The following is an 18,625-nucleotide window of genomic DNA, read 5'->3' as shown; positions in this document are numbered from 1 at the left end:
ATAATTGAATGTAAGACTGTCCCAAGCTTTAATACATCCAATCTTAATAATGCAAAGAAATTCTAAATGCTTGTTTACTGTTTCCCGAATGAAAGTAACTTAAACTATGGCAGTGCCCAATTAAATGCTGTATCTAAAGGAACAAATTATGTGAAATAAAATTGCAGACCTATGTAGTACAGCATCTAAGAAGAGCCATAAAATGTATTACAAATTATGTTAGCTCTGTGAGGAATAACCTTTAAAATTTTTACCTCAATTATGGTTCCTGAGACCTTAATTTAAGTTCTCTTTTCCTTCTATGACTCTTTCCAAGAAGAAATAAAATTGAGATTTAAACAATCCACAGATTGGATAAATAGTTATTAAATAATCAGGAACTGGCTTTAAGTCTAATACAGATAGCCACATCCAGCAGGGAAGTTTTAATACCAATCCTTTACATTTCCACTTATACTACATAATTGTTTCTGTTTTGCTTTGCAAAAATGTATTTAACTGTCTTCTGAAATCTTAATAGTCAATCCTAACTTTTTACAAGTGAAACTATGTTTGACAAATTCAAATTCTAAAACCACATGTCTTGAAAGTTTCATTTGTCTCTTCTGAAAAACCATTAACCTTCATTAGGTCCCAAGTGGTATATACTATCATATGAGCAGCTGCAGCTCAATACTGATCTTAGTTATACTGAACACAGATAAATACCAGGAAATGACTATGCTCTCCAACCTTACTGAAGACTTTTTCTTGCCCTGTGACAGTTGCTTGGGTGCAGTAAATGAAAAGATTAAATAACCAGTTTAATGGTAAATTTACCTTAGCTCTTTCCCTTTTCCACATACACATCTACAGCAATAGTAACAAGCAGTGAAATAGCCAATAAGGAGGATTTTTATTTTAGGATGTTTAACTAGGTCCAAATTTTTATTTCTTTAAAAATTTTAATTTATTTGCCTTAAAATATCTCATTCTTGATCATGTGTCAGAGCCAACCCAAGGTTCTCTGCTTATCTCAGAACATGCCCATGTGAAATGCTCTATATACTACTAATACAGATCCTCCCCTACCAGAAATAAGGAAAAGAACAATGGGCCAATAACATAAGCTCCGTCAGGAGGAAAACTGCCTATGTCTTGCTCACAGATATATGCCTGTCACTGAGAATAGTGCTTGGCACACAGCAGATGCTCTTTAGATACTTGTTGAATGGATGAGGAGGCAATCTCTACACACACCATTCTCAGGGAGGTATGAGTCCGGGGAAAAGGTCAAAAACATACTCTCCACAATACTAAGATTCAGTTAAATTTAATTCATTTTATAAGTACATGGTGATTCATAAGATCATAAAGTTCTCAAAATACAAAAAGTAAAAAAATTACTCCTGAAAGAAACTTCTGGTTGTCACTGAGTTTATTCATTATGATGTGCTTTCAACCTGGGCAACAAACAAAACTTTAGAATGCACATTGGATCTTGGTCCTCATGGCTCTAGGTTTCTCATTAAAAGGGACAGTGAGGCTGAAGTAATTCCACAAACTCATTTCCAATTTGTTGTAGAATTTCTGAGGGAATGTTCTTGAATAGTTTCCCCTTTAAAGGAGTCATAAAAGTACAGGCATACCTTAGAGATATTGTGGGTTTAGTTCCAGACCACCACAATAAAGCAAGTATCTCGATAAAGTGAGTCACACTAATTTTTTGGCTTCCCAGCGCATATAAAAGTTACGTTTACAATTTACTGTAATCTATTAAGTCTGCAATAGTATTATTCTAAAAAACCAATGTACCTATCTTAATTTAAAAATACTTTATAGCTAAAAAATGCTAACCATCATCTGAGCCTTCAGTGAGTAATCTTTTTGCTGGTGGAGAGTCCTGCCCTGATGTTGATGGCTGCTGACTGATCCGGGTCCTAAAGGCTGGGGCGGCTGGGGCAATTTTAAAAAACAAGACAATACTGATGTTGCTGAACTGATGGACTCTTCCTTTTGTGAACGATTTCTCTGCGGCAGGCAATGCTACTTGATAGCATTTTACCCACAGTAGAACTTCTTTCAAAATTGGAGTCAATCCTCTCAAACCCTGCTGCTGCTTTATCAACTAAGTTAATGTAATATTCTAAATCCTTTGCTGTCATTTCAACGATCTTCATAGCATCTTCACCGGAAGTAGATTCCATCTCAAGAAACCATTCACCTTTAAGAAATTTATATATCTACAGGAAACAACGCCTCATCTGTGCAAGTTTTATCATGAGACTGCAGCAATTCAGTCACATCTTCAGGCTTCACTTCTAATTCTAGTTCTCTTGCTATTTCCACCACATTTGTAGTTATTTCCTCAAGTCTTGAACCCCTCAAAGTCACCCATGACGTTTGGAATCAACTTCTTCCAAATTCCTGTTAATGTAGTTATTTTGACCTCGTCCCATGAATCGTGAATGTTCTTAACGGCATCTAGAATGGTGAATCCTTTCCAGAAGATTTTCAACTGACTTTGCCCAGATCCATCAGAAGAATCACTATCTACGGAAGCCATAGAAATGTATTTCTGAAATAATAAGACTTGAAAGTTGAAATTACTCCTTGATCCATGGGCTACAGAATGGACATTGTGTTCGCAGTCATGAAAATAACATTAATCTCATTGTACATCTCCATCAGAGCTCTTGGGTGCATTGTCAATGTGCAGTCATACTTTGAAAGGAATCTTTTTTCCTGAGAGTAGGTCTCATCAATGGGCTGAAAATATTCAGTAAACCATGTTGTAAACAGATGTGCTGACATCCAGGCTTTGTTGTTCCATTTATAGAACACAGGCAGAGTAGATTTAGCATAATTCTTAAGGGCCCTAGGATTTTTGGAATGGTAAATGAGCACTGGCTTCAACTTAAAGTCACCAGCTGCATTAGCCCCTAACAAGAGAGTCAGCCTGTCCTTTGAAGCTCTGAGGCATCAACTTCTAACTATGAAAGTCCTACGTGGCATCTTCTTCCAATAAAAGGCTGTTCTGTCTACACTGAAAATGTGCTATTTGGTGTAGCCACCTTCATTAATCACCTTAGCTGCATCTCCTGGATTACTTGCTGCAGCTTCTGCATCAGCACTTGCTGCTTCACCTTGCTCGTTTATGTTATGGAGACGGCTTCTTTCCGTAAATCTCTTGGATCAACCTCAACTAGCTTCACACTTTTCTTCTGCAGCTTCCTCACCTCTCTCAGCCTTCACAGAATTGAAGAGTTAGGGCCTTGCTCTGGATTAGGCCCTGGCTTAAGGGAATGTTGTGGCTGGTTTGACCTTTTATTCAGACCACTCAAACTTTCTCCATATCAGCAATAAGGCTTTTCACTCTCTTATCATTCGTGTGTTCACTGGAGTAGCACTTTTTAATTTCTTTCAAGAACTTTTCCTTTGCATTCAGAACTCGGTTGTTTAGAACAACAGGCCTAGCTTTCAACTGATCTCGACTTTCAATATGCCTTTCTTACCAAGCTTAATCATTTCCAGCTTTTAATTTAAAGTGAGAGACGTGCAACTCTTCCTTTCACTTGAACACTTAGAGGTCACTGTAGTTATTAATTGGTCTAATTTCAATACTGTTGTGTCCCAGGGAATAGGGAGGCCTGAGGAGAGGGAAAGAGATGGGGGAAGGACCTGTCCACGGAGGAATCAGAATACACATAACATTTATCAATTAACTTTGTCATCTTATAGGGGTGCAGTTTGTGGTGCCCCAAAACAATTACAAAGTAACATCAAAGGTCACTGATCACAAATCACCAGAAGAAATATATCCTAATAATGAAAAAGTTTGAAATGTTGCGAGAATTACCAAATGTGACACAGATACACGAAGTGAGCAAATGCTGTTGGAAAAATGGCACCAACAGACTTCTAAACACAAGGCTGCAACCTTCAATTTGTAAAAAAATGCAATATCTGTGAAGCACATAGAACAAAGCGCAATAAAACAAGGTGCGTCTGAATTAAGATCGTGATACACAGAGAACACAGGAAAAGCATCATGTAATCGTATCTCTTAACAGTTTGGAGTTTTAAAATTGTATACTCACTGGCATAGTCAAATGGGAGACTTAAATTCAGGAAAAATGCTTTCTAGTGATAAAATAAGTTTACTCATAGAAAAGAATATTTCTCATTCTCTTTACCTGTTAAATAAAGGCAAGCCGAAAGCAATGCATTGCAATCAAAGCTATGTGACATGCCAATAGCTTACTTTTAGCTCCTAAAGTCAATATGTTGGCCCTGCTATCTTTAATTCTTTAATCATGTGACCTTGTAAAAAGAAGCAACACTGGCTATAGTACTGAAATAAGACTTTTGTTGGAATGTACACAGAAAGGTTTGGAGCATGGGCTCAGGATATAGAAAGATCTGGTTTCAAATCCAAGCTCAGTTTTTATTATTACTAGCTGAAAAAATATCCCACCTACCACCAATCCTCAAGAAGGTATGTAAAATAAGTAAAAGTGTTGCCAGCAGCCTTTATATAAAGCTCTTAAAAACAGGACCTGAGGCATGATGAACACTCTTGTGTTTAAAATTATTAAAATAAGCAAAAATTAGAAACAACACTCATCTACAGAATAAACTGATACAAGCACACAATGTAATACTATATGCAGCAAATGAATATACTAGAGTTAAATGTATCCATAGCTTAATCTCAAAAATAATGTTACACAAAAAAGCAAGTTGCAAAATAACTCTTATGAATTGTTCAGGAACACAAATATATATGTAGTAAAAATATATGGAGGTTACCCGGAGGGAGAAAATGGGATGCCATCAGGGGCCTCAACTGAATTGGTAATGATTATTTCTTAAAGTGGGAGATAGGCACATGGGGATCCATTATATTATTCTTTATATCTTCCTAAGTGTCTTAAATATTTCCTAATATTTTTCAAAACAAAGTGGATGGTCTAAAGTGAGTTTCAAAGATAAGAATACATTTAAATATGTTCAAAATAGTAGTATACCAGTTTCTCAAAAAAGAACCAAAATTTAAAAGAGCTTCGATCATTAACAGTGAGGATACACACTGCATTAGATTAACTCTAAAACACCAGAATACCAGTAGGTATACTGTGCATTTGAGTAGTCTCTCAGATCCATTTAGCAATCAGAAAATATAAGAAATACAATGTGGGCAAAGCAACATTTCCTTATACTGGCTTATTTCTGATGCAAACTCACTCTTAAGCCTTAGCATTTTCCTCCTGACAACAACACAGTCTTTGCCTAAGGATCCCAAATAAATGTTCATCTCAAGACTTAAGAATTTTTATAAGTCACTAAAAAACAAGGCAAAAACAAAAAATAAAATACCAAAAATTTACCAATAGACCAAGTTACAGAGTTATATATTTTACTTTATTTTTTTAATGCTTCAAAAACATTATATAGTTTAAGGCATAATAGAGAGAATCTGGTAGTACCTATACCTGTCGCGTCTTCCATCTCGGGCACTGCTGTGACTATAACTTGTACATAGTTTACTGAAGGAAACTAGTTTCAGGTCAAGCTCATTTTCCAGCTGTCGAGCCTGTTTCCTGAGATCTTTAACAAAATTACAAAAGCAAATAATTAGACACAAAAAATCCATCAGTAGATATAAAAATCACAAAACTTTTCTGAAGAAAACAAACTATGAAAATGATCATATATCTAGAGTCCCCCTTAAAGAAAAGTATTAAAAGAAGCAAACCAAACACCTACCCAGGAAAGCAAATTGTCACTTATTTAAACTTCAGATGAGGCAAAAAGGGGAGAAACAGTGGGAAATGCAAATTTTCAGCTTTATCCCAAAGACAGCTAGACAACAAATGCTGTTCTAACATCCCTGAAATTACTTATATAGCAACAGCTAAAATTTTTAATTTTAATTCAGGGGAAAACAGAAGAGAATACAAATCACAAAGGAACCGAGTATGGTTTATGACAAGCATTATATCAATTTACCAGCTAACTTTATAAGAAAGAAACCATCACTGTTTTTGACAAGGATTTTCCTATCTCTTTATGTTCCAAAGCTTTATTAAGCTTATGAAATTCTTAACAGTACAGTGAGTAAGTGCTTGAGTGTAAAGAAAAAAATCACTGACAAAGATTTAAAAAACTGTCTTTCAATAAGCTTACTGAAAGATATGTGGAGAGGATGAGTTTGGCAGTAAACGATGTGCTACCGACAAGGTCAAATATAAGTAAAACAGAAATAAGAGTGTAAGTTTTTAAAGAACAGAAGCAAACAAGCATGCAGAGAAATTGGTATAATGGTTTGGCATCTAAGGTGGTTGAGTGAGAGGAAGCCCATATCTAGATGTGAATACTCTCATTAATGGTGAAGTAGAGGTCAAAATAAAAGGGCTGAAATACAGAAGGCATAGTATAAAGATCTCATCTTTCAGGAACAAGAATATGAAACATTATTTCAATATACTTATCAGCAACCAGAAGTAGGAAGCAGCATGCAGGTAATACAGGGGAGCACATTTTCTCAGAGACCAAACCTCAGTTAGAATCTCAGCTCAGCCTAAAGTTCTGAAGTTCTGAGAACTGGCTCTGATTTATTCACAATCTACTTAACCTATGAATCTCTGCTTTTTGTTTTTTAAACCCCTAGCTTCAGGGTTTTCCTATGCATTACTAATCATGTGTTTAAGGCACCTGGCACAGAGTAGGCTGTCAATAATAAGCTGCTATAATTATTAGAGCATGACGCTTCAAGAAAGTATAGCCTAATGACTAATGTTCAAGATACCAATAGCCACTTCTACATAATTTTAAAATATTTTCTAGCTAGCACACACATTTCAAATAACCGTTTTAATACATGTTTTAAACTATAAGCATGCTTCTCTGTAATTAGTAACTGTCTTCTATAGTAGAAAACATCAAGTAAAAGCATTTTGAAAGTATAACAAGCAAGTATGGATGACCTCAGAATTAAGTATTTGAGACCAAGTGGCTGATAGTGACAATACTGCTATTTGTGGTGGGTTCCAGAGGCTTCGGTGGGTAGCAAGAGGAAATAGGTTAAAAGGGAAAAGGGATTCGGAGAGTAGTTTCTATTTTGCAGTAAAGCAAAGAGACAACTGAAAGAAAAAGATCAGCCTTCTCTGATCTCTGCTTATCATCATGGTCCAGGAATGAGTTTTACATGAGCCCATTTTATCAAACCATATTTTCAGATTAAATAAACTTGCTTGTCAAGTCACAAGATTTTTTTTGGTAGAAGAGGTAAAGCAAATACAATAATTACAACTCACACTGGTTCTCTCAACTTTCTCTTTTTAAGAAAACCGATTTCCAGAGCAGAGGGTAAAGTTATTTCCTCTGCCTTCAAACCTGACTCCACACCCAATCCTCGAAGTCCCAGCCTGAAGGTGCCAAGCGGACCCAACAGGAGGGAGACATTCCGCCCACACAACTTCCCTCGATGGACCGGACTGACAAGTTTCTCCTTCCTCTTTTCCTACTCAACTGCCCAACAGTTACCTCAACTCTAAGGCGCTGATACCTCCAGTCTCCTGGACTCGGCATATTCTCGCTCAACACTCGTTTCCTCCCAGAGTTCACACCCAACCCCCTTCGTCCGAGTTCCGCTCCCCCCTCAACCCAGCTCTCCTCCGGCGACTCAAACCCTCTTCCTCTCGGTCCCGGCTCAGCCCTCTCTGCCCAACCCCTGCCCCAGGTCCCGCTGTCGCTCAGGTCAGTCCCCTCCCCAGACCGCACGGTCTCTACAGCCCCCAGGCCCGGCGGCTCGCACTAGCCCGGCCCTGCCCGTCAACTCGGCCGCTCCGGAAGACAGGCTCTTCCCCCTGCTGCCTCCGCCAAGACCCGTCCTCGCTCAGCTCTTCTGCCCCTCGGCGAGACGCAGACGGAAGTCTCCCCTTACCTTCCCAGTAATTGCTGGTTCCTGCCGCCATCTTTGTTGTCCAACGTCAGTCGGGTTAGGAGAGTAGAGGCGATGCAGGCCAGAGAGTCATTTCCACGCCTTCTTCCGCTTGGCGCCAGGGCCGATGGGATACGTGAGCTTCCACAGACACCGCCACCTGGCGGTCAATTCATCATTTTACACCTTTTGAGCAGCGAGACTGACAACTTCAGGTTTAGCGCCTGACACTCCCTGAACATCTGCCTTTCTGGTGTTGGTATCCGCTCTCCGCGCCCTAAACCTACATCATCGCCCTCAGCTGGGCTTATCCCCTCTCCAACAGGGACCTCCCAGGCTGAGAAGAAAGTTATCCTTAGACACAACTACCTGTTTCCTTCACCTTCTCTCAAATGTGCATCTTCAGCCAGCCTCTTTCTCTTCTCCAAGCCAGAGGCTCTTTTCTTCCCAAGAACAACCTCTTCATGCTACCTCTGCCTGTGTTCCATTATCCCACATCTCTGATATATGTGCTCGTCTCCACTGGCCGCCTTTTCCTCTACGGTAGAATCCCAGCCCTCTTTCCTTCCCAGCCGCCAAATCTAAAAAGTGTGTGCTAACTGCTTCCATGTGCCTCATCCTGACCCCTCAACCTGTTAAAATCAGCTGTCCAAACTCACTCTTTATAGATACATAAATTATCACAGTTTGCTCGTGTCCACATTTTACCAGTTTTTGTGAAATGCAGAAATCTTACGTCTTGTAAAGGTTTTAAAATCACACCTGGGGCTTCTCTGGTGGCGCAGTGGTTAAGAATCTGCCTACCAATGCAGGGGAAACGGGTTCGAGCCCCGGCCTGGGAAGATCCTACGTGCCGCGGAGCAACTAAGCCCGTGTGCCACTTCTGGGTTGCCAGCTTCTCCAGCATCCATTATGGGATATATGAGGCAACATCTATTATGGGATATATGAGGCAAAAAGAAAACCAAGGAACTCACCACAGTGTCGTTCCTTGGATGCTGGAGGTCCCTTGGAGGTTCCTAGCTGGTCTGCCTTCTTCTCTCCACCTTTCTGAGTCTTCTTTGTTTTATATATAACGCATGAGGTTTTTTGCTGTGCTTAGTGGGAGGAATAGAAGAGAAATACATCTAGTCCATTTTGTTGAGAAATGAAAGCCTCCGTTTAATTTTTAATAGATTTTAATTATCTGCTAAAATTCTTCATCTTGGGGGCTTCCCTGGTGGCGCAGTGGTTGAGAGTCCGCCTGCCGATGCAGGGGACATGGGTTCGTGCCCCGGTCCGGAAGGATCCCACATGTCGCGGAGCGGCTGGGCGCGTGAGCCATGGCCACTGAGCCTGCGCGTCCGGAGCCTGTGCTCTGCAACGCGAGAGGCCACAACAGTGAGAGGCCCACGTACCGCAAAAAAAAAAAAAATCTTCATTGTCTTATACTTTTTTGAATTTATTCCTTGCCATTGTTTTAAAGTTTCTGATTGATAACTGAAAAATCTGTAACTCCTGTGGGACTGTTTCTATTTTTTTCTTGATCTTTCATCATTTGAGATGTGACAATAAAAGTAACTTTTAACTGGATGCTATATGTTATGGATTAAAATCTGTAGTAATCATTTGAGGCTCTAGATGGTATCTTGCTCCAGGCACAGTTTGCTGCTTCTTGCAGGCAGTTCAAGTAGGGGCAGATCAGCTTACTCCAGTATGGGATGGGACTAATACCAAGTGGGATTCTACATAAAAATTGGTCTGTTTCTGACTAGCCCTTACTTCTAATGTGTAGCCATTCAAGTGTCCTAACTTAAAGTTGACCGGTGCCCACTGCCTTGATAGGTGCTGAATTCATATTTCCTGCCACACAGTGGTACTGCCTAAAGCTTCTGCATGGTTCTCTGCCTCTTGCCTGGCCTCTCTGCTACCAGGCATCTCTAAACTCTTAGTCACCACTTATGAATCAACCAATAACTTAAGGTAAAAACTTTATTATTTTCATCCCTGAATTCCCTTTGCTAGGATCTTGACCCCTAAGTCTTTGTTACTTTAGTAGCTCTCCAATCCTTCAACAGGTTTTTTGGTGGTTGTTTTAAAATCCAAGCTTTTCTAATTATTCTTGATGGGAAGGTCTTTCTGTTTTAATCCACCCATAACTGGAAGTACAGCTAAGTTATGTTATTATCTCTAACTTATCTGTAGATTTTTTGTATTTTTCACATGCACAATCATATCTACAAATAATGACAAATTTGTTTCTTCCTTATCAATGTCCATATCTGTTACTGATATTTCCATGCTTCATGGCTGAGATCTCTTCTGTCCATACAGCAAAGTTCACATGCTTTAGTGGGGTTTTTGTTGGTTTGTTTTGGTGATAGGGAGGGGTCATAAGTGTTCCAATTTTGCAGTTTTCATTTATCTTGCAGGACTGTAAATTTTCCTTTTTCTTTTCTCTCTCATCACCTAATTGTCAAAAGGTCCATCTCCTTTTTCACTTTTTTTCTGTATTTCAGAGACTGCCCGCTTAGATTACACCAGCCCCTTTAAATTGTGCTCGCTTTGAAGCCCCTTCTCTATGGTTTGTGCTCTGATCTGCTTGCACATATTTTTTAGAGCATTCAGACTTATGGTGCACTTAGTCTTTTTGGCAGTAGTTTTACACTAACTTTAGGCCCATTTGCTGGCATCCTTCTTCTCTCTTTCTTGAAGTTCATCTCCCTCTGCCTTCTCTCCACAAAGCCTTGCTCTGAGGTGGGACTGGGGCAGGCATGTGAAAGTATATGCAGAGATTTGGTGATTTTTCTCATTTTATTGTCAGTTTGAAGTTTCAAAATTGTCTGGCTTCAAGTTACACTGAGGTTTTTGTATAGATTTACTTTTTCTTTCTTGTTTTTTGCCTTATTTTACAACGAAATATTGGGAGATGGGGAGCTTAGGTTGCCACCAATGTTTTCAGCTACCTGGACGTTTACCTTCATTCTTTTTTAAATTTTTTGGCCGCACCATACGGCACGTGGGATCTTAGTTCCCCGACCAGGGATCGAACCCATGCCCCCAGCAGTGGAAGCCTGGAGCCCTAACCACTGGACTGCTAGGGAAGGCCCTCACCTTCATTCTTGAAAGATGTGTTCAATAGAGAATTCTATGTTGGAAGTTAATGTCTTCCCTGGCACTTCCAAAGTTTAATTTCACTGTGCTGGTTTCCTTTGTGGGGAGTGATTCTAATCTCAGTCTAATTGCTAATTCTTTGAAGTTAATTTCTTTTCTTTCTGCTTTACATTTTTTTCTCTTTGTCTTTGATGCTCAGCAGTCTCACCAATGTGTCTAAGTGTGGATGTTTACTTTGTCTGTCTTGGATGGAGTTTCATCTACAGATACCATTTATCAATTTTGGAAAATTCTCCATCGTTGTCTCTTAGTTTCCTATGCTTCATTCTTTCTCCTCTTTCTCTCTAGAACAAATGATCAAACATGCATTCGTCATATTTTTACCCTCTCCTTCCTATTTTCTACCATTTTGTCTCAGCTGCAGAGGAGAGAATCTATAGATCTGCCTTCTAGTTTCTGCTTCTCTGTGTCCAAACTGCCATTGCCAACTATCCATTTTAGTTTCTGTACTTTCATTTTTAGAAGTTCTATTATTTTACCTGTGATAGTCTCAGGTTTATCTTTTATTTCTTTGAAAACAATAAGTTTATTTGCTTTACAGTGTTTGATAATGTCGTCATCTGAAGCTGGTGGGCTTTTTCTGCTTTTTTTACTGGTGGTGTCTTATTTCTCTACATGCTTAGTTATCTTTTTCCATGTTTGGTCATCGCTCTTGAAAAATAGTGAGATCTCCAAATCTAGGACGGAGATACCTTCCGCTAGAGAAGATCTAAGTTGAACTAGAAGTAGTCCCACGTGGCTTGACACCTGGACTACCCAGGCTCTACGTACCTGACTAGGTTCTAGACATCGTGTTCCCTCCTATGCTCACTCCTTTTCAAATGTGTTCAAGTCCCGCTGAATAGCAAACTGTACAATCCTTTCTCTTCTGCCCTCCCAACACCCACACCCTCCAAATAAAAGTCCAGCCGCCAATTCTATATTATCTTCGCAACTTTTCGGGAAATCTAAATCTTCTAAATTATTTTTAAAATCCAGCAGTCATCCAATTCAGCTATTACCATAATATACCCACTCCCCATCTATCCCATTCCCTAACTATCTTTAGGATCAATTTTTCTGGGCACCTGCCATCTTTCAAACACCAAATCAGAAGTCGTTTGATCTTGAGAAACTCTAATAGGAATCATACAAAAGTAAGTGATGATAATACTTATAAGTGTTGCAATAACTGCAAATACTCGAAATTACTAGTGGTTCAGATCTAGCAATCTAGACCTTCCCCGTGATTCTTTCACTTTGGCTCAACCTCAATGACAATCACAGAATATAATCCATGTTAAAACAATTTCTATTTAATCCATAATCTCTTTCTACATGTTCTATCTTAAATTTCTCCTCCTACTACTTTTATTTTCCACCTACAGCTCTGACTATATCAAAATCTCTTCATACGGCTTCTGATTGAATCAATAAACTGTCTTAGCTGAATGTGAGGCATCCATCTCTATATACCCCCACTTCCAATGATCACATTTTTCAATCTAATCAAGCTTCTCACCCTTCTGCTTTCAAGCTTTTTCCAGGCTGGCCTCTAACCTTGAATGACTTTCTACTCTAATTCTTGCTTGCCTCGTTGACCTTTGTTTACACAGTGATAGAGAATAGGATTCCAGGCACAATGCCAAATAACATGCTTACTTTTAACATTCTACTGATTAATGTAGGTGGAAATTGTGATACTAAAGTTAAAATTTGGCTTTATAGGCTGATTTCATTGGTTTTGAATTGGGAGTTAATGGTGTATTTATCTGAGGCTGTAAACAGCATAGCATCAGTTGGCATTCTAACTGCAAGCGAGAGTAAGAGGTGAAGACCTACGTGATAGCATTTATTCGTAACTGAGTAGTGCATTAGCATTGAGCATTCATGTTTACTTTGCTGAGAACAATCAGCTTCTAGAAATCTGAAAAACTGAATATAATTGGTAGGTTACTATTTATAACACAAACCAAAAGTTTCTTGATTGAGTTATGAGAAAACTCCAGACAAAAATTCAGGAAAATATTTCAAACGTTGGGGGGAAAAGAGCCATCTTTATGGTTCATATTTCTCGCAGCACTTAAGTAAGGCTGTTTTCACTGAATAAGCATAAATATAATCTAATTTTATTTAAAAACAAATAGGAAGCATTTGGCACAATTTAAAACTTTACTGCCATGCTATAGACAATTTATGGAACCACATAATGGAAACTTTTATTTCATTTTTAGTATTCATGTCTAGGGATTTCTTCTACATTTAAAAGGCCACCTGTAAACAGATCTTTGTTCATATATTTGATAAAATAACTTTCTTTCACAGGGATCAGAAAACAGCAAATGATGCTGGTTACCATGGTAATTCAATTCTGAGTCAAATATTATGTTGGGCCCTTTGCTAACATTATTTCGCTTAATTCCCGCTCCAATCCTTTCAGGTATTATTCCTTAACCAGTAGAGAAACTAAGACTCAGAGAATGTTAAGAAGCTTATACAAAACTAAGTCACACAGGAAGCAAGAGCAGAGCCAAGAGTCAGTCTGAGATTGGTTCAACTCCAAAGTCCATGCTCAGATCTCTATGCTGTTCTTCCTCTATAGCAGACTTTCTTTTCAGAGGAACCCGTCACTATAGAAGTACAGCTTATTTCCATTTCTATTTTTCTGGTCTGGAGTATGAATTCCTTCTCAGCAGAGCCCATGTTTTTTATATAACTTTGTTTTCCCAATTCCTATTAGAGCAGCAGTATCAACAAGTTATTGCTAAATGAAAAGGGGATATTAAATTCATTGCCACTGTGCCTAAAAGTGCCAGGACACATTACTCTAACTCAGCTCATCTGTAAAAAGAACCAAATTTTAAACAAACAACCTTGAAATGGGTACATAAACCTTTCAATGGCCACTTTTATTATGTTCATTGTGGAATGACTGGACACATATCAATCTAGCTGAGCTGTGGCTACTATGTAATTATTCCAGAAACATAGTTTTATTTTAAGTCAATTCATGAAGACAGAAACACTCTGCAGCTAACAACCTGTATTCCTTGCCTGGGACTATTTTTCCCCTCATATAGGTAGAAAAACTAAATCCATAACTTTCGAATTGGAACAGTAACTTTTTCTGGTCTATTGCTTTTGAAAAAAGATTATGAGACAAAACACAAAGAAAGACAAACATCATAAAATAACTTTTATACAGGATTAGTAGATCTGTTTACATATAAAAAACAGAAAGGCCCTCATTACATTTAGATTTCACATAAATTACACAGATTGACTTTTTAAAACTACTATTCAACTTTGTTTAAAGTCCCTTTTAAAAATTTCATTTTGAAGGCACAGTGCATGAAAATGAACCAAAGACTGAAGCACTTGAGATGAATGAGTTCTGGGCACCTCATATAAATAGCTATAGATTGTTCTGGAGCTGGGGAATGTCACTCTGAAAAAATGGGGAGGTGAAAAGTTGATTTTTAATCTGTGTGTAAAAAAATACCATTATGGCATACCTCCAGAAAGTCTGCAGCATGGCCAGCATAGAAGGTAGCTAGTATACTCATGTTATGCCATTTGTAAAAGCCATAATCATACATATTTATATAATTTATATCCAAATGCCTCAAAATGGTAGCCTATTTTCAAGTTTCACAATAGATTCTGCCAAATGGAAATCAACTAGGATAATATTCTGAAAGTCAAGTGGAATATTAATGAATTATTGCTAAAAATAGGAGGATTGGATGTTGGGAAACATTTCTTCGTGAACTGGAAATCCAAGTTCAGCTGACATTAATCAAGGGCTCTAATCACCCCCCCCCCAAATCTGCTTTAATTAAAGCAAATCAGAAACCAAATACTTATCAAAAATTTGCTATATAGAAGATCACTGAACATCAACCATAGTGGACTTTTTTGTAGTAACATTAAAGTTGCTCCTGTTAAAAACAATTCCACCAGAGAACCATAACATAGGGCACTGTTACAGCATTCATAGCCAAGAAGCTTTTAATACAGCAAGGACAGAACCTGGCACAAGTGCACTTCAGGCCACAATAAAATGATTTACTGCTGAAAATAAATGGAAATAGAAGAACAGGTCCTGGTTACTGAGTAACCTGGTGGTAGCTCAGAAACACAATAAGCTCAGGCATAAGCACTACCTTTTATTTATTTGTCAACTCATAATTAGTTTTAAGTTCAATATTCATTAATTCAGCAAATCCCATTCAGGTGAAAGTTACCAAAGATTAACCAATCAATCACACTGGGCCAAATATACATTACGTTTCCTTTCTGGAGGATGACAAAGTCCCAAAGCACATTCCCTCCAAAGAGAATCGCAAGCATTCCTCAACTGGATGGGATCCCAACTACTACTCAAATGTTCAGCGAAATACATCAAAACTAAAGGGTCTTTCCTTCTGAAATTAACTTGAGTTCATCTTATTGAACTGCATAATCAGTACAAGTGCATTTACATAGGCAGACACTTTGAACATTACCTACTCAATCACTTTGCTTTTATTAAGGAGCTGGGAGGGAAGAAGGCTTACAAACTGATCACCAGGACAAAAAAACAAAAGCCTTGTGAGTAAAGAAAGGCACAACTCAGGCTTGGGCAAATTTCTTAATACTGTGATACTTACTTGCCTCCATGACTCCAAGGAAATGGAAAGTCTCTAGGAGAAATACTGAAGAAATGCATTCCCCATGCCATATGGCTTCAATGCCTTAAGCAGTTGATGTGGTCTCATATTAGATTAGATCCACAAATAAAAGACAAAGCAGGGCAGAGAACACAGTCTTAGTAGTCATTACCCTGTACATTCATGTTAACAGGTAACATAGGCTGAGAAGGCCTTGTTTTCCAGAGCAATGCATTATTTAGAAATTCATTAGAGATTCAAGATTCATAGCAGAATTTGGTTTTCCTTTCAGGAAAAATTATTAAAAGAACTACCTGTATGTTCATCTCTAAAAATAGTTTACACATGCTTAAAAGGCAATGGACTCCAGCCACTGTGATGTACAGTGAAAGACATGTTTAATTTAAGACAGAGATGAATTTAAAAGGCATCCTCTAGTGAAGACCAATGCTAATAAAGTAAAGGTTGTCATGTCAACTTTGTTTCATTTCTACCTGCAATGTCCCAAGCAGAGCCAGCCACTCATAGGCCCTTTGTTGGTTTTCTGACTTTGCACTCAAAAATAAAGCTGCAAAAAGCGATACCACCACATCATCCCCTTAAGGAAAATGTAGAGCATTATTAGAAGAAATTAAATCATGTATATTTCATTAAGTATTAGCACCCCACAAACTCTGTCCTGTGTACGTGGTGGGCTAAGAGTGGGGTGGCAAGGGCTCAAAATTTCGAGTTGTTAATAACAGGATTAATACCAGAATGGCTTAACCCGGAACCACCCAAATTAGATCACAGATACTCATTAATAAATGTCATGACTTCATTATTCCTGCTAAAGCAAATCTCTGTTTATGAAGCCACTTTGGGTACATTTCTCACAATACTCGGTTGAATGACCTAGATGGGTGGTAAACCACCTCCACATGAAGGCTTTGGGATGATAGATACATTAATGGATATAGAATACAACTTGAAAAGATGAAAGCAAGTTTTTTGATCCCCTGAATTAGTACAAGTTCAGCAGCAACTTGGCCATTAAAACATTCAAAGGTATTAAACCATTAGATCATTGGTAAGACTCATACTTACAAAAAGCATCATTTCCATTGAATAGCATGATATGACAGACACAATAAAACGCAAATCTTTTAGGCCTTTGCAGTAACCCCACTGGCACTGAAGATAACACTTTCTCACTACAGTGTTACTTTTTTTTTTAATGGAGGGAGCCATATTTAAGTGCTTTCAACTGAACTTTTAACAAAATTGGTTGATCAAGAAGAGACCGTCAAATGAAACATTAGGACAAAGAACCCAATCACACGCAGAGGCCTTTACGAATAAGGTTGGCCAAGCTATTTCAATAACAGGATGCTATGATAGGGCGCTGGCTTGGGCTAACAAGGAGCGTAGATATTCTGCGTTCAAAGGTAGGTTAAGAATGTGCAAGTAGGTCTCTTCCACGCTTCCAGGTATTTTCAGTAGAATTCAGATCTTGTCGATTGCCAGGTCATCTGAAAACCCTAAGTGTACAACATAGAAAAAGGTTCAAATTTAGGAAATAGTAAAGAATTAGGCATTCCTAGAATAAACTAGTGCTTCACAGATAAAAGCAACAGCACCTGTGGGTTTTTACCAAGTTAAAAGATAGGCAACACGAGTTTTAGCTTTTGCTAGATCTCCCTCTCAGCTCTACGCAAATGGACACTGAGATCTTTCACAACAGTCAACAAGTTCTCCCTTAAAATGGGGATGTTTACAGCTTTGCTAAACCTTACACAAGAGGTAGTGAAATCCTGCTTAGAGCACAGCCCACCAGTTCTGATCTAGCCTTGGAACAGGTAGAAAGCCAAATACGGAAGCCCGTTTAATCATTTCCTAATGTTACATAAGTTTCAAAATCAATTCAGCCTCCATTAAACCTGAATAATAAGAGAAACTCCAGCTATTTAATAACTAGAGAAAAGTACTCCTCAATAGGTTGAAAAAACCTCGAGTTTTTAAAGCTTTATGTCAGATTCTGACTGCTGTCCCTGCCTTAATGTTTCTGGATTCTTTTGGCCATTTAAAATAAAGAGAAAAAGCTAAAGCCACTAGTAAACACCTGGTGTGCAAAATACAACATCCACTAGTTGGCTTTCTTCAGTTATAGCATAAGCTCCAAACAGCTCATCTTAAATTAAGAAGAAAAACAAAGTGGCTGTCCCATCTCTGCATAAATAGAAAGCAGATTTTTTTTTCTTTTTAAGGTAAGAGTACTTTAAGGAGGGGAAGTTCAAAACTGCCAGCCAAATTCACAGAGAATACAGATTTAGCAAGTTAACTTCCCAAAGCTCTTTGAAGAAGCAAAATAGTCTCTCTTCTTAATGCAGTGTCTCCCAAAAGGAACTGTAACTTTGCTTGGTACTTATGCTGGGAGAGATGCAAGGTGTGTGTTTCAATGTTTGCTGGAATATAATGTTTCCTCTTCAGTGTCTGTTTCATCCTGGAACTCGTGGCTTAAGAGAGACTTCTTGGAGCCGGTTGACATCATGCGAATTTCATCTTCATATTCATCATGATGCTGCCTGAGCCGATGAAAGCCATCCTTGTGTCTGTTAGACTTGATTGAGCAGATGCACCAAATAATGCAGGCTGTTAGGATCAATGCCGACATGGTGGCACCTGTCAACCAAAACCATCACGTGAGTGGTGTTCTAGTTGAAGAATACATATAAGCAGCTGCTTACAATAGCACTTTTTATATTATGCCCTTCATTTATTTTATTTTCATTCACTTAAAAACAACCTTTTTATTACAGAAGTGGTACATGTATCATGTGCAAAATTAGAAAAATACAGACAAGCAAAATACTAAAAACCCATACCCCAAACTCCACTTCACATCTCCATTACCCCGAGGTCATTTTTAACAACCCTA

At 38.4% G+C, this 18,625-nt stretch overlaps 2 protein-coding genes across 4 annotated transcripts in view; both read right to left on the bottom strand.

Annotated features, from left to right (window-relative positions):
- The window catches only part of GOSR1 (golgi SNAP receptor complex member 1), a 50,312-nt gene extending 42,293 nt beyond the window's left edge, over positions 1-8,019 (bottom strand). For 2 of the 3 annotated variants that reach the window (XM_059997070.1, XM_059997072.1), the window contains exons 1-2: positions 7,928-8,019; positions 5,469-5,589 (exon numbers count right to left, since the gene is read on the bottom strand). In XM_059997070.1, the coding sequence (XP_059853053.1) occupies positions 5,469-5,589; positions 7,928-7,958 (152 nt within the window). In that variant the 5' untranslated portion in view covers positions 7,959-8,019. The remainder of the gene's footprint in view (positions 1-5,468; positions 5,590-7,927) is intronic. The other variant, XM_059997071.1, reaches the window with a different exon arrangement.
- Positions 8,020-14,235: 6,216 nt separating this feature from the next.
- The window catches only part of CPD (carboxypeptidase D), a 67,234-nt gene continuing 62,844 nt past the window's right edge, over positions 14,236-18,625 (bottom strand). The window contains exon 21 of the mRNA XM_059997141.1: positions 14,236-18,369. Coding sequence (XP_059853124.1) covers positions 18,143-18,369 — 227 coding nt within the window. The 3' untranslated portion in view covers positions 14,236-18,142. The remainder of the gene's footprint in view (positions 18,370-18,625) is intronic.

The sequence above is a fragment of the Delphinus delphis genome, chromosome 19 (assembly GCF_949987515.2).
Source record: "Delphinus delphis chromosome 19, mDelDel1.2, whole genome shotgun sequence".
Taxonomy (NCBI): Eukaryota; Metazoa; Chordata; class Mammalia; order Artiodactyla; family Delphinidae; genus Delphinus; species Delphinus delphis.
Note: the sequence above shows the minus strand (reverse complement) of the source record. Positions and strands in the feature narration are given on the sequence as shown.